General features: G+C 35.0%; 1 protein-coding gene across 3 annotated transcripts in view; it reads right to left on the minus strand.

Annotated features, from left to right (window-relative positions):
* Smc5 (structural maintenance of chromosomes 5) overlaps nucleotides 1-17,458 on the minus strand; it is a 94,665-nt gene that overhangs the window by 53,809 nt on the left and 23,398 nt on the right. For all 3 annotated transcript variants that reach the window (XR_005733912.2, XM_040285677.2, XM_005324097.4), the window contains exons 4-8: nucleotides 13,900-14,062; nucleotides 12,837-12,971; nucleotides 11,294-11,434; nucleotides 9,543-9,704; nucleotides 7,553-7,624 (exon numbers count right to left, since the gene is read on the minus strand). Coding sequence is in view for 2 of the 3 variants with exons in the window: in XM_040285677.2 (XP_040141611.1) it covers nucleotides 7,553-7,624; nucleotides 9,543-9,704; nucleotides 11,294-11,434; nucleotides 12,837-12,971; nucleotides 13,900-14,062 (673 nt within the window). In the remaining variant the exon portion in view is untranslated. The remainder of the gene's footprint in view (nucleotides 1-7,552; nucleotides 7,625-9,542; nucleotides 9,705-11,293; nucleotides 11,435-12,836; nucleotides 12,972-13,899; nucleotides 14,063-17,458) is intronic.

Here is a 17,458-nt window from a genome sequence, read left to right on the forward strand (position 1 = left end):
ACAAATAAATGATCTCATACTTCATCTCAAAATCCTAGAAAAAGAAGAGCAAAACAACAGCAAAAGAAGTAGAAGACAAGAAATAATTAAAATCAGAGCTGAAATTAATGAAATTGAAACAAAAGAAACAATTGAAAAAATTGACAAAACTAAAAGTTGGTTCTTTGAAAAAAATAAATAAAATCGACAGACCCTTAGCGATGCTAACGAAGACAAGAAGAGAGAGAACTCAAATTACTAGCATACGGGATGAAAGAGGCAATATCACAACAGACACTTCAGAAATACAGAAGATAATCAGAAATTATTTTGAAGCCTTATACTCCAATAAAATAGAAGATAGTGAAGATATCGATAAATTTCTTAAGTCATATAATCTGCCCAGATTGAGTCAGGAGGATATAGACAACCTAAATAGACCAATATCAATTGAGGAAATAGAAAAAACCATCAAAAGATTACCATCTAAGAAAAGCCCAGGACCGGATGGGTATACAGCAGAGTTTTACAAAATCTTTAAAGAGGAACTAATACCAATACTTTTCAAGCTATTTCAGGAAATAGAAAAAGAGGGAGAACTTCCGAATTCATTCTACGAGGCCAACATCACCCTGATTCCGAAACCAGACAAAGACACTTCAAAGAAAGAAAACTACAGACCAATATCTCTAATGAATCTAGATGCAAAAATCCTCAATAAAATTCTGGCGAATCGGATACAAAAACATATCAAAAAAATTGTGCACCATGATCAAGTAGGATTCATCCCTGGTATGCAAGGCTAGTTCAATATACGGAAATCAATAAATGTTATTCACCACATCAATAGACTTAAAAATAAGAACCATATGATCATCTCGATAGATGCGGAAAAAGCATTCGACAAAGTACAGCATCCCTTTATGTTCAAAACTCTGGAAAAACTAGGGATAACAGGAGCATACCTCAACATTGTAAAAGCAATCTATGCTAAGCCTCAGGCTAGCATCATTCTGAGTGGAGAAAAATTGAAGGCATTCCCTCTAAAATCTGGAACAAGACAGGGATGCCCTCTCTCACCACTTCTGTTCAACATAGTTCTCGAAACACTGGCCAGAGCAATTAGACAGACGAAAGAAATTAAAGGCATAAAAATAGGAAAAGAAGAACTTAAATTATCACTATTTGCAGATGACATGATTCTATACCTAGCAGACGCAAAAGGGTCTACAAAGAAACTATTAGAGCTAATAAATGAATTCAGCAAAGTGGCAGGATATAAAATCAATACGCATAAATCAAAGGCATTCCTGTATATCAGCGACAAATCCTCTGAAATGGAAATGAGGACAACCACGCCATTCACAATATCCTCAAAAAAAATAAAATACTTGGGAATCAACCTAACAAAAGAGGTGAAAGACTTATTCAATGAAAACTACAAAACCCTAAAGAGAGATATAAAAGAAGACCTTAGAAGATGGAAAAATATACCCTGTTCATGGATAGGCAGAACTAACATCATCAAAATGGCGATATTAGCAAAAGTTCTCTATAAGTTCAATGCAATGCCAATCAAAATCCCAACAGTATTTCTTGTAGAAATAGATAAAACAATCATGAAATTCATATGGAAAAATAAAAGACCCAGAATAGCAAAAACAATGCTAAGCAGGAAGTGTGAATCAGGCGGGATAGCGATACCAGACTTCAAACTATACTATAGAGCAATAGTAACAAAAACAGCATGGTACTGGTACCAAAACAGATGGGTGGACCAATGGTACAGAATAGAGGACACAGAAACCAATCCACAAAATTACAACTATCTTATATTTGATAAAGGGGCTAAAAGCATGCAATGGAGGAAGGATAGCATCTTCAACAAATGGTGCTGGGAAAACTGGAAATCCATATGCAACAAAATGAAGCTGAACCCCCTCCTCTCACCATGCACAAAAGTTAACTCAAAATGGATCAAGGAGCTTGATATTAAATCAGAGACGTGGCATCTGATAGAAGAAAAAGTTGGCTATGATCTACATACTGTGGGATCGGGCTCCAAATTCCTCAATAGGACACTCATAGCGCAAGAGTTAACAACTAGAATCAACAAATGGGACTTACTCAAACTAAAAAGTTTTTTCTCAGCAAAAGAGACAATAAGAGAGGTAAACAGGGAGCCTACATCCTGGGAACAAATCTTTACTCCTCACACTTCAGATAGAGCCCTAATATCCAGAGTATACAAAGAACTCAAAAAATCAGACAATAAGATAACAAATAATCCAATCAACAAATGGGCCAAGGACCTGAACAGACACTTCTCAGAGGAGGACATACAATCAATCAATAAGTAAATGAAAAAATGCTCACCATCGCTAGCAGTCAGAGAAATGCAAATCAAAACCACCCTAAGATACCATCTCACTCCAGTAAGATTGGCAGCCATTAGGAAGTCCAACAACAACAAGTGCTGGAGAGGATGTGGGGAAAAGGGTACACTTGTTCATTGTTGGTGGGACTGCAAATTGGTGCAGCCAATTTGGAAAGCAGTATGGAGATTTCTTGGAAAGTTGGGAATGGAACCACCATTTGACCCAGCTATTCCCCTTCTCGGTCTATTCCCTAAAGACCTAATAAGAGCATGTTTCAGGGACACTGCTACATCGATGTTCATAGCAGCACAATTCACGATAGCAAGATTGTGGAACCAGCCTAGATGCCCTTCAATAGATGAATGGTTAAAAAAAATGTGGCATTTATACACAATGGAGTATTACTCTGCATTAAGAAACGACAAAATCATAGAATTTGGAGGGAAATGGATGGCATTGGAGCAGATTATGCTAAGTGAAGCTAGCCAATCCTTAAAAAACAAATGCCAAATGACTTCATTGATATAAGGGGAATAACTAAGGACAGGGTAGGGACGAAGAGCTAGAGAAGAAGATTAACATTAAACAGGGATGAGAGGTGGGAGGGAAAGGGAGAGAGAAGGGAAATTGCATGAAAATGGAAGCTGATCCTCAGGGTTATACAAAATTTCATATAAGAGGAAAGGAGGGGTAAGAGAAGAATAATACAAGTGGAAGAAATGATTTACAGTAGAGAGGGTAGAGAGAAAAGAGGGGAGGGGAGGGGAGGGGAGGGGAGGGGAGGGGAGATAGTAGAGAATAGGATAGACAGCTGAATACATCAGACACTAGAATGATAATATGTAAATCAATGGAAGTGTAACTGATGTGATACAGCAATCTGTATACGGGGTAAAAATGGGAGTTCATAACCCACTTGAATCACACTGTGAAATATGATATATTAAGAACTGTGTAATGTTTTGAACTACCAACAATAAAAAAAAAAAACTAAAAACTTAAAGCTAACGTACTTAATGGTGAAAAACTGAATGCTTTCATTCAAAGATCAAGAATGAAGATGTGGGGGAAGAAAAAAAATAATGAGGTAAGGATGTCCCCATTCACCACTCTTATTCAATACAGTGATAGGAGTTCTACTCTTGCAGTAAGTCAAGAAAAGGAAACAAATCAGAAAGAAGGCTATCCATATCTGCACATGACATGATGTAGAAAATCAAGAAATTTACCAGAGAGAGAGAAAAGAGACTAAGGTTTAAAAAAACAAAACACAAGATGACTTGTATGCTGAAAACTATACAATGCTGACAAAAGAAATCAAGGTCATTCTCCAACTATTTAATGCAATTCCTAATAAAAGTCCAGCAACATTTTTCTGTAGATATAGAAAAGATTTGGATTTCATCAGAAATGGTGAACTTTTAAAATCCTCTCCTCCATAAAAGCAATGCATGCACAAGGACAAAAACTGTCACATTAACTTTTTTAGAATTCTGAAATTTAACCAAATGCTTGTAGCAATCCAGAAGTATTTACTTAAGAAAATGTTTGAGTCTCCATAACAGGAAGCTTTGTGGAATTTTATACATGTCCTCAAACCCCTCTCCCTATTTCTGTGATAGTCTTAAAAACCAACAGCCTAGAACCACAGTGAAAACTAGCAGCATTAAAGACAATAGAAAGGTGTGAATAAGTTAAGAACTCTTAAATCTTCATTCTCATAGAAATGTCATTTTCTGCTCTGTATGGCAGTTTCCCAGAAAAACTGATTTGGCAAGGCTTGTCTTCATTGACCCAACTCAGTTCACTCACTACAATCTTAAATTTCCCCTGAATACATTTGTCAAAAACAATCAGCAGGAATCATTTATCATCAGAGCTGTCTGAAGAGGGATAATAACAGTTGCAGCAGACAATAAGCTCAACAAAAATCTTCAAAGGAAAAACTGGGGTATGAGATGTCTAATCAAAGTTTTGGATGCTTCTGGGAATCCAAAAGCCATGTACATGAGTAGAACTATACATGCTCTAAAAGACCTGAGAAGGCCCTAAGCTCTCACCTGTTTCACCTTGAGGCTCTGTGCAATTAGAAAGCAAAGTCAGGGACAGAGCTGGGACTAGCAGTGAAAATTAGCCAAAATTTAACAATCTAAGGAACATTCATTCAAACAAAATGACTAGATTTCAATGACAAGTAAGGGCAATGCCCAGCTTGGGAACCACTAAGTTAAATGAGCACTGGCTTTGGTAGTCACATATAATGAAGAATACAAACTTCAAAGAATCAGGAAATCACTAAAACATAAAGAATATCAAGGCTTGGGACTGGGAAGGAGAGATGATTATAAGAGTTGCTACACTGTTATTGAAACGGACTAGTTTTAACCAAAACATTTTAACACAAATAAGAAAATATGGTCTACATTCTGGGGAAAAAAGTGAACAGAAAAGTTCCTGAGTATTATGGTTCAGATATGAAATCTCCTCAAAAAGCTCATGAGGTAATACAAGAATGCACAGAGATAAAGTGATTAGATATGAGCTGTGATCTAATCAAGGGATTAATCTATTCAATGGATTACTAGATGGTAACTGTAGACAAACGGGTGTGGCTAGAGGAAACAGGTAACTGGGGAAGTGCCCTTGGGGATTATATTTTGTCCCTAGCTTCTCAGGCTCTCTGATTCCCAGCAGTCATGAGTTGAGCAGCTTTCCTCTGCTGCATCCTTACCTGACAATAACCTGCACAAAGGAATCAAGAGCACTGGTAAAGGTAATTACATGGGTAAAAGTAAAAGGACAGTATAAGTGTATTTTGTAGTTTGTAACTCTTTTTTTCCCTTCTACCTGATATGAAAGACAACTGCTGTAATATTTATATATATATATACACACACACACACACACACATATGTAGCAAAATACAATTAATATAATTATGAGGAGGATATATCAGCCTACAGAATGGGAAAAATTCTTGGCCAGCTACTCCTCCGACAGGGGTTAATATCCAGAATATGCAAAGAACTCAAAAAACTTAAACACTAAAAAGAAACAACCCAATCAACAAATGGGCAAAAAAAACTAAACAGAAACTTCTCAAAAGAAGAAACACAAATGACCAACAAATATATAGGAAAAAAATGCTCAACATCTCTAGCAATCAGGGAAATGCAAACAAAACTACACTAAGATTTCATCTCATTCCATTCAGAATGGCAATTATCAAGAACACAAACAACAATAAATGCCGTTGAGGTCATGGGGGGGGGGGGAGGCATACTTGTGAGGCTGTAGACTACTGGTACAACCACTTTGGAAAGCAGTATGGAGATTTCTCAAAAAACTAGGGATGAAACCAGCATATAATCCAGTTATCCTACTCCTTGGTATTTTCCCCAAAGATCTACAATCAGCATACCATAGTGATACAGGTATCTCAATGTTTACAGCAGCACAATTCACAATAGCTGAATATAGAATCAACTCAGATGTCCATCAATAAATGAATGGATTAAGAAATTGGTTATATACATACAATAGATTTTCACTCAGCCATAAAAAAGAGCAAAATATGGCATTTGCCAGTAAATGGAGAATATCATGCTAAGTGAAATAAGCCAAACTCAGAAACTCAAAGGTCTAATGTTTTCTCTCATATGCCAAAGCTAGAGTAAAATAGAGGAAAGGCAGATGGAGGGATTGGGTAACAAAGGGAAGATCAGTAATATAGAAAGAAGAGTTGGAGAGGCAGAGAGAGAAATAGGTATGGGGGGCAATGCAGAATGAATTCTTAAAAAATTATGTTATCTGCATATATAAAAATACCACAAGGAACTTCACCTTTATGCATAGGTAGGAAGAACTAATTGAATATAAATAAATAGATGAGTTAAAGAAAGTCTAGTAGAGAAAGGAGAATAGGAGAGAAAAGTTGGAAAAAAAAGGTAAAGATAAAAGGGAGGGATCATGAACTAAAATCAAATTCCATGCACATCTGAGTCTGTCAGGATGAACCCAACTACTATGTATGACTATAAAGCCCTAATTTTAAAAATGGATATATCAAGTAAGTAAAAAAGTACGTAGACCATTTAAATAATATCGCAGAAAGCCTACTCATATATGTGTATATATACATGTATCTCCACAACCAAAGATAGAAAGCAAATTCTTCTCAAATATATTCAGAGCATGTATAAAAATCAAATATAAAATAAAAGCCCAAAAGATGTGTCAAAAAATTCTAAAGTTGCCAGGTATGGCAGCATATGCCTGCAATCCTAGCAGCTCTGGAGGCTCAGACAGGAGGATCAAAGCCAGCCTCAGCAACTTAGTGAGGTCCTACGCAACTCAGTGAGACCCTACAAAATAGGGCTGGGGATATGGCTCAGTGGTTGAGTACCCTTGAGTATAAAGGAGTATAACTAGAACTCTAATTGGAAAAAAAAATAAAAGAAAGAAAAAGAAAGCTTAAAATTCCTTATATGAAGGGTTAAGGGTGTACCCTCAATGTTACCATTTGTTAGCCTGTGCTAACAAATGTCAGGTCCTGGGTTCAGTCCCCAGTGCCCTCCAAAAAACCACAAAACCGAACAAACAAAAAAGCCCTATCTGTAAAAACTAATATAATAAGAACGTCAAAGTAAGCTCATCTGAATAAAAATATTTTATGAAAATTATAAAATCTAAAACTAAAAGAAAATATCAGTATATGTGAGATATAGTCAAATGAGTAGTTCTGAGGAATTTTACAATTATTTTCCGCTCAACTACTATGCTTCCAAATCTGTTTTCCTCAGATTAACGTAAGAAATCTTAAATTTCCTTTACAGATTAACATAAGAAATAGAGATTGAGGAGGATCCTGGACAACTCCCAAACAAGAATCTGACTCTAGTCCTGGGGCACACCTGTGATCCCAGCAACTGGACTTAAGAAGCTGAGGCAGAAGGCTCGTGACCAGCTTAGGCAATTTAGTGAGATCCTGCCTCAAAATAAGGATGTAGCTAAGTAGTAGAGCATTCCTGGATTCAATTCTCAGTTCTACCACTGGAAGGAAGGAAGGAAAGAAGGGAGGAAGGAAGGAAAGGAAGAAAAAAAAAAAATCAAGGAAAAGTTTGACTCATTATCCAGATCTGAACATAAAAGTAAGGGCAAATTAAGGAAATAACAATTTCAACAGGATATCTTACATGTTTATCTTTCCTTTCTATAACATCTTGTTTCTGTTTGCATTTTTGAGATGTCTCTTTAATGTCTGTTGCCTGTAAGAACCAGGAGGGAAAAAGGTAATTAAAAACTCAAATCAGCATGTGGCTCTACCCATCCAAATAATGTTATATGAGTTAACTCACAACAGTACTTTCTCAATTTATTTCTCAATTTATTTATTTCAAATTCATAATATCACAACATATATAAACAGTATAGAAATCTACAAAAGGTTATTCCAAACAATATTAAAAATAGCTAGAGAATATGCATAGATATCTATCAGGCCAGATATAGTGGTACACACTGGTAATCCCAGCTACTTGGGACGCGGAAGAAGAATGATAAAAATTGAGCGCAAAGCTATCTCCAAATAAAAGGGTTGGGAATGTAGCTCAGTGGTAGAGCACTTGCCTAGCATGTGTGAGAAAAAAATGTAGACTGATTTAATATGCCACCTCAGAATCCAAGAGCACTTCTTCAGGAAAATAATTTTAAAACATTAGGCTATATAGATTTCTACAAAAACAAATTAGGCAAAGAGATAATGACAATGTCTCAATAGCTAGGCTTCTGTTATAAAAGATAAGTGAAACAAGGGTTTTAAATATGATACTTTAGAGACTTGGAATTTATTGTCCACGTTTTTTTTTTTCCACTATAAAAAAAAATTTAGTAGAAACATCAATTCTGGAACCAAAACAAACAAACAAACAAACAATAACAAAAAAAAAAAAAACCCAAACAATTATAAACCCAAGTGTATGGTTTAGATGTGGAATGTCTCCCAAAAGCTCATGTGTTCAAGACTTGATCCCCAAAACAGTAATGTCCAGTGGGGCTTTTAGGAAGTGGTTGGATCATAAGAACTATATAATTTCATCAGTAAATTAATCCATTTGATAGGTTAATATTATGAATGAACTACTGGGAGGAGGTGGAAACTTATGCAGATAGGGCATGGTTGAAAGTAAATTACTGAGGGATGTGCCCTGGGACCATAGCTTATCTGTGGGCCTTTCCTTGCTCTCCACCTCTCTCTATGGTTCCTTGCTGTCAAAAGTTGAGTGGCTTTCCTTAGTTATACCCTCTTCTGCTATGATGTTCTCTCACCTCTGGACAAAGGCAAAGAAACAGGCCAACCATGGACTGAAATCACCGAAATTGTGGGTCAAAATAAATCTTTTCTCCTCCAAGTTGTTTTGTGTCATGTATTTTGGTCACAGTGACAAAAAGCTGATTAATACACACACCCTAACTATAACCAATCACCACAAACATGACACTGACTGATATTTATTAGTTCTAAATTCTTTAAGAAGACATCTTTGAGATTTAGTATCCTTAACTATGAAGTGAGAATACTTTTCTAGATAAAAGTATCTATAATCCTTTCTTGCTCTCAAATTTGAAATGATCAATAGGGTTCAGTACTATTTGCACTTTCAGGCATTCAAAGTGAAGTCTTGGAACATATACCCCCTGAGATAAGGGAAAATTAATACATTTGGAAAGCAGGAATTTAAACCATTCTCAAAATAATCTCTGACCCCAAAGTTCCTTTAAAGGTTAAGTCATGACCATAAAGGTTATACTTTTAAAACACAAGTAATGACTATATTATTTACTCCAACAAATAACAGATTTTCTGTATCATTTTCCTCCAAAAGGGTGTATAATTACAAAACAGAGATAACAAATTCACAAAAGGAGTTCAATGTTTCTAGAAATACTATTATAAATCATTTTGTAATTAAAACAATCAGATTTTATTTTTCTTTTTATATCTTGGAATTTCTATAAAGTAGCAATCCTTCAACAGTAACAAGCTCTTGAAAGCCCTATCATAACTCCTAGTTAAAGAAACAAAGTAATAAAATTTACAAGTAAATTAAAAATATTTTGAAATAGCTGAAAATAATATTTGCTAAAATAAAATTCAGATAATGCAAAACTGAATAAGCAAAGTACCTTTTCTTTGATTAGAGCCTCCAAATTATGGCGTTGCCTTTCAATTTCCTCAATCCGACGTGTCATAGGAATCTGTCCTTCTTTAAGTTTTCTGACCTCTTCCTTCATTTGGTCACGGGCTAGTTTTACTTCTTCATATTCCTGACGAACATTTTCATATTCCTTGCAAATAATTCAAGAAATAAAGTTAATGCACTAATCAGCTTAAACCAATACATATTCTAAAATCAAGGTACAGGCAGGAAAAAAAATCTAAAAAATATTTTGTCACTAAAATAAGATTTTCCTCTAATCTCTCAGGTAAGAAAGGATTTATCAATATATAAAGAAACAAAAGAAACAATTCTGAAAGGTAAAAATGAAAGAAAATTACAGAAGAAAAATAGGTCAAAGAAAAATGAAAAGAAGCATGTTGCTAGTTAGTTGGGTAAAAATGACACTCTTCATGTCACAAGAATTAATAAATATTTGGTGAGAAAATTTATAAGTGGAGGGCTAATACAGTATATACAGAAGAATACAAATATTCATTAGAGTAAATAAAAAAAGAAGAAAATTTTTAAAAAGACTGAGGAAACTAAGACTTCAGAAGATAATGTCAGTGAAAGAAAAATAAGAGACACAGGGAAAATGCAGTCAAGAAGAGGAAAATAAAGGAAAAAAATTAAGAATAATGGAATTATGAAATGCAGGGGAGTGATACCACAAATACAATGATATTATTGTTTATAATAATAAACAATAAATAAAGGGATGCTCAAACTATCAGCTTTACACTTCTTTTGGGGGGCGGGGTGCATACCAGGGATTGAACCCAAAGGTGCTTAACCACTAAGTCACATCTCCAGCTTTTATTTACATTTTTTTTTTTTAAAGAAAGAGTGAGAGAGGAGAGAGAGAGAATTTTTAATATTTATTTTTTTTAGTTTTTGGCGGACACAACATCTTTGTTAGTATGTGGTGCTGAGGATTGAACCCGGGCTGCACGCATGCTAGGCGAGCGCGCTACCGCTTGAGCCACATCCCCAGCCCGTATTTACATTTTATTTTGAAACGGTCTAACTAAATTGCTTAGGGCCTCTCTAAATTGTTGAGACTGGCTTTGAACTTGCAATCTTCCTGCTTCAACCTCCCAAACCACTGGTATTACAGGTGTATACCACCACATGCAGCTCACTTTTTAAAAAATCTAATATTATTTCCAATCTAACTTCTGAAAAAACACTAGGAAACTTTCCTTACTTATTTTGTTCCACCTATGGAGGAACATTAATCTTTAGTCCATAATGTAGACTTAGGTATGAAATATATCACACTGTGATTAGAAAAAACACAGTAGCCTCAGGAAAATTATGAAACATGAGTAGAGAACTTTAGTTAAGATATTTCAGCTACATTTGTAGCTGAATTTTTTATCAGTGGCATATCTCAAGTAAGTTTTTAATGACCTAAGAACATTCAAAGATTTAATGTTTTGACATACATAAATCTTTTTAGATCTAATATTTTGAAAATATCAAAGAACTAGCTTTAATGAACCAAAATCTGAAAGAATTAATACTGACTCAACTGACATTTTTTATAAAACAACTAGCACACATCTATATTATAAAGAGTAAGAGAGGTATAAATTGTAATATGTATACTATATAAAGCAAAAAATAATTTGAACACATAATTAATGCATTCTTTATAACTATTCCACTACTTAAAGATTCACCAATTTTGCCTCTGTAATAATTAAGACTTACCACCCATGGCCGTTTTGCTTCAAGCATCTCAATTAAATCTAAGTGTCGTTTCCTTTCATAGAACCTCTCGACATCTTGTTTATATCTTTCATTCCTCTGAACCATTTTCTCTAGATATTCAGTTTTTTCTTTGCAAGAAGTCTAAAATAAATATTTGTTGAACAATCAGTTTAAATAAAAAAAAAATGACAACAGGTCAAATTTTTTAACAATGAAAAATAATGCCAGCAAAATCTCACAATAAAAAATTTTGCAGGCACTTTATAAGAGCTATCTTACAGGGGTAGAAACAATTCACTTAATACATGTTTGAGCATTCCTTATACAAAATGATTGGAGCCAGAAGTGTTTGATTTCATAATTTTCAGATTTTGAAATATCTGCATAGATGTTACCAATTAAGCATCGCTAATCCCAAAACCCCAAATTCAATACTCCAAAATCTGAAGTTTTCTGAGAACCAATATGACACTCAAAAAGCCTTGAATTTGCAGCATTCAAATTTTGGATTAGGGATGTTCAAACTATCAGCGTTATACTGTGAATTAACAAATACAAAGATGCACTCAGAACATGGTAGAATATATGATCATTTTTCTCTCAAAAGATGGTAAGTTAGAGGAGTATTTCAGGTGGGAGTAGTAGATTGATGTGAAAAAAGGTAAAAGAATTAAAGGAGTATCTCAAGTAGGATAAAATAATTATAAAAACTTCAAAACAGCTCCTTTGGTCATTCCCTCTTAATTTGTGCAAAAAAAATAACATTTTATTACAATAAATACATATTACCAAGTACAGACAATTATATTTGAACAGAAAGTGTCTGTTTATAAGAGTTCTCATTATGAAAATGTATTTATTTATTTTAGATGAAGGGATATGGCTAAAGATCTATTAAATAAAATACCTTTACAAATATTATGCCATAAAGAATATTTTTATTTATAAATTTCTTAAAGATGAAAATACTTAACACTGCAACTAAATGTTTAGTTCTCTTAAAATACAGAGAAAGCTGGTTCGACAGAGGTGTTATATTAAATACAACATTTACATTTGCTGTATTACCTAAAAACTTTCATGGTTCCTGACACATGGAAGATATTTAGTAGGTACTGACTCAATGACAAAATATCACGATTTCCTGAGGGAAAAATACAAAATGGTGCTACTGGTTTCTTAAAAACTCAATTAATAACAAGTATTGCTGTTAAATTTTCAAACTTTTATTCCTAAATGAAAATACATCTTAGACTGTTATCAAATTAATATTTAAGTGTGTTTTGTCAGCAGAGAGTAAATACTCAGAACACATTAATGTTTGGACAACAGCTTGAATGAAAACAAGTCTTCAAATTGTCAAACTTTACAATATCAAATCCATTCTCCTTTTTTGTCATTTAACTGATGTCATTATCCTGGGTTAAAAAAAAATCACAAATATGAATTCAATTAATGAACAGAACTATTACTTACTCTTCTACAGTTCATAACATAGAAATCAATAAGGGACAACAGACATGAGTTGTATATTTATAAATACCTCCAGCTGTTTTTCTTTCTCCCTGAAGTTTTTGAGTTCACAGTGATACCTGTGCATTTCTGGAGGACCAATTGACTTCTCAGTAGCTTCAAGTAGTTCTATTTTGCTGAGTTTTGCAAATTCTCCTACTTTGTCCTAGAGCATAAACATTAAATATCAGCAACTTGATTAATTTATAAATATCTTTAAAATGTGTTTTATTCAGTGATTACACTTAAAACTTTGAGATATGAGTCTCATATAAACATGTTACATATTATTCTTTAATAAAGACAACACAGCAGAAATGATCATCTTTTTGGTAACTTTTAAAACATTTCTATGTCAATAATTTATAGGATGAAATTACATGGATCATAAACAGATTATGGATAAAAGAGAAAAATAGTCTCCTGAACTGAAGTGATCACTATTCACATATCAGGTGGAATGTTCCAAGTTTAGAAAAAATAAAAGGCAATTTCAAATATCTACTTTTGAGACAGTCTGACATGAGCTGATAAATGAAAAAAACTTTTAGATTTTACGACTTAACTTAAGTTGGACTTATTTAATTAAACCATTATGTTTCTGAAGAAAATGAATAATGCTGTCACTAAACAGCATTCAAAGACAAATGTAAAAGGTATTTAACATCCATTATCAGGATTTTTAATTCTTAAATAAATTTAATATATAACAAGATTTTAGAAGGTACACATACAAGAGTTTTAGTATATTCAATATTTTATACAAACACCTTGATTAAAAAGCTGTTTACTGACAAAATTTAGGTTCTACAAATGAAGCACAAAGCTACTGAAACTACTCTGTACTTAAAAATAATACACTTAAACTAAAGTGACTGAGCAACTGAGATTTTTTTATTAACTGAAATTAATAACATTATGCTATAAGTGGTAAGAGTTCTTTCACAAAGAACTATTAGTATTAAAGTACTATGTGTTCAATGTAAATGATAATCATTATAATATCTCTTGGAAAATATTTCTATTCTCATATGGCATAAAGAGTAAATTCTAGAAACAAAATTTCCTCATTTTTACATTTACTTCTACCATACCTGAGGTAGAAACTGGCAAAGATTGCCCACTTGAATATTTAAGGCTGCAACTTGTTCTTCAACCACTTTCTGGGTTGTAGATTTTTTGTTGATGAACCAAAAGGACTGATTTTTTGCCACATCAATCTCACGGGTGATTATAAGATTTCCAGAAGTCCTGAACCTGATTAAAGAATAATTTTTAAATATTTATTATCAAAATACATTATTTAAGAAATAAAATTTCCGACACTCTTGTTCACCAAAGGTACCATAAAGGATTATTATGATTTTTTTATTCCTTCTGATATTTTGACCCCTCCCAATAAGGAAATCTTGACATTTTATTAGTAGTAAAACCATAACTGGCCACGTGTCAATTACTACTTATTCAACAATTTAAAATTTTAGCAAAACAAAATTAAAATTCAATATTAATTCACAAACACTACCAGAGGAGTTGCATATCTAGAGTTATTTATCCTTTAAAAATAGTTATGCTATTCTTTTATCAAATGCATTGACTGCATTTCAAAATGGGCCGATTTATATAAAAGCATAACAGTTAAACCTTGAAATATTCCCTAGTTGGAAAATGTTAAAAAATGAATACTGACTCTTACATGAGCATTTCTAGAAATCAAAATTAGCCTGCCCATACAGGTAGCTCATGGCTTCTTCACCAAGTACTCTTCTCTGAATTCAGAGGGAATTATATTAGATGGCTACAAAGAACATTAAGCAACATAGAATCGGAAAGAAGGGTATTTACTTATTTCTTGCTTTTAGAGGTACTACTGCTCCACACCTCCCATCTATTCATCCATCTTCTTCACTGGGAATCAGCAGCATGTGGTAAAAAGATAAATTATTGGTATCTAATGGCTAAATGATAATAATTTATAAATGTTGTCTATATAGATTAGATTATAATCAGAATACTTCAAACACTAAAATTTTAGAACTTCAAAAATACTAGTTTTAAATCTTCATTTCCAGCAGAATGTCTAATGAAGTACCCTTACTGATTTTCCTATTATAAACAACTAAAAGAATGAATAAACTATTTTCATAAATGCATTTATCAGATAGCATGAAAGTAAGGAGTTCTGGCCAAGATATTAAAGCAAATGGAAAACCAGAGTGAAAAAATGAAACTGATCTTCACCTTGAGGGCAACTACCCAACTAGGTGACTGTGAGGGTTTATTTGCATGATCTCCTGGCAGAGGGACTGCAGACAAAGTGCAAAGCTACCCAATGTGCAGAGTGTTATAGAAAACCACCCCCAAGAAGCTACCTTTCCTCAGTAGAAGGATAAACAACTTCTTCATTCCCACCAACACCACCAGTAGGGACAGCAAAGCAAAATTGACTGTCTCATCTATGGCTTGATCCAAGAAACAAACAAAAGGTCTCCCTGAGAATCACTAGCCACAAGTTATCCTCAAACATGTTTATGTTTGTATCTTTAAGTTACATAATCTACCTACAAAGTTCAAAACCTCTTGAGCTGAGAATTCAATATAATATGATCCTGGATCGAAAGTATACAATGCTCTCTGGTAAAAATTCCTTCTGTAGGAATTTACTTCATCCTCAAAGAATTAGCACAGATAAAGGTTTAAAAACAAAGCAGCTCACTGGAAACACAGACACAAGAAAACAAAGCACCAAGAACAAGCAGAATTATAGAAGGCAAAATCATAAAGATGAAAAATATAAAAGATGTATAAGATATATAAGAGATACAGATGACTAAGAAAATCTAATGATCTGATAAAATTTCTAAAGGATGGGCAAAGAAAATGGGTCAGTGGCAATATGTGAAGAGATAAGAACTTTCTAAAACTGAAGTAAGACACAAAGCCATAGATTTAAGAAACTTGTCAGGTGTGGTAGTGTTAGGTAATAGCTAGCAATGAGCTGTAACATGTATGTCAAGGTCACAGGTTTACTTTAAGTTATTCTTAAAAGTTTTCAATAAGTTACTGCCAAGACAGATGAGTAAATAATTTGTTCCACACAACCTGCAGAAAAACATTAGTACACAAATCTTGAGAACAAACAGATAAAAGTAAAAGAGCTATAATGGGGGTTGGAGAGCTCAAGAAAGAAGGATTTAAGGGACTAACTCTCAACAGGGTCAAGATAAAACTAAGTTATGGTGCCAAATGTCTCCTACTAGTTCAGAAGGGAGTGTGTGTGTGTGTGTGTGGAATGGTGGGGTGGGAAGTTTCTTTAGTGGACACAGGTGCACTGAGGTAACTTCTGACCAGCTGTTGACCCACCTGATGTGAAAGAGATGTTGAACACCTGATTGGCAAAGAGTACAAAAGTGTCCCCAGTTCTGATAAATGCCAAACAGTAATAATTTGGTGACAGCATTGTCTATTTTGTCATTCTCTGTTTGAGCCTTACTTGGTTTTCACTTTATTTTCACCTTCACTTCCATTCTATTGTCACTTATAATAAAGTTCTCTTGCATGGCTTTTGGTGCCTGACTTTAAAATTTTTTTGTGTGGGAACACAAGAACTGAGGTTTGGAGTTTTAGCTCCTTGCTTTCCTGTGACTGTGGCCAGCAACTCGGGAGGCTGAGGCAGGAGAATTATAAGTTCCAGACTAGCTTCAGCCAGGACCCTCAACAAAATAAAAAAATAAAAGGGCTGGATTATAGCTCAGTGGTTAAGCTCCCCTGGGTCAATTCCTGATATCAAAAATAAATAAGTAGTACTCAACATGGCAGCGGGCAGGGAGGCAGCACTTTCAGTACCTCCTCAACTGCGTGGACAGAGAGATGCATATGTACGTTTAGATTCTACCTGCTGAGAAACTCCCAGCAAAATTCTGCTGAAGTGAGACCTGCTGGGGAATTGGGGATTACTGGAGGTGACAGCTTGCCCCAGATGGGTGAATTTCAGCCACTCAGCGTGGAGGTCCGGACCATTCTGTGCCGCCGCTGCCTGGCAACCAGCACAGTAGGAGGTGGTTCAGCACTGCGCGGCAGAGAGATCCTATGAAGAGGTTGCTAACAAAGCCTTCATGAAAAAGCAAACCAGAACTGAATCCGAGACTGGGACAGACCAGAGACAGGCCAGACCCACCCCTTCCATCGGACACTCTGGCAAGGAGTCTGGGGCCCGCCATAGCAGAGAGCTGACATCACCAGAGTTCAGCAGATGGGATCCCTTCCCAGCGGAATCGGCTTTAGCAGGTGTGTGACTCCCACCCCTACCAGATACATACAGGTGGGAAACGTCAAAAATCTTGCCCCAGAGTTCCATGGGCTTGACTATAGGAGCCGAGGGAAGCAGAGGGGACTCCCGATCCCCAACTCCCCCTACCACCAGCGGCGACACCCAAGGCCTTAGCTGCCAGCTCCCAGGGGCATGGCCACCAAAGGGGTCCAGGCAAATTAAACTGTCGGTTCCCAGATCACCGCTCCACAACCCTGGGGTCAGGATGAATGACATAGCGAGTGCTCAGTAGTTCGGGAAATAGGGCACGCAGTGGGGCTGCAAGTGTAACCAGATCCTTGGAGATCGCCTCCGGTGAGCGGGGCCTGGCTGGCTGGCTGGCA

Source organism: Ictidomys tridecemlineatus, chromosome 4, assembly GCF_052094955.1.
Source record: "Ictidomys tridecemlineatus isolate mIctTri1 chromosome 4, mIctTri1.hap1, whole genome shotgun sequence".
In the NCBI taxonomy this organism is placed as follows: domain Eukaryota; kingdom Metazoa; phylum Chordata; class Mammalia; order Rodentia; family Sciuridae; genus Ictidomys; species Ictidomys tridecemlineatus.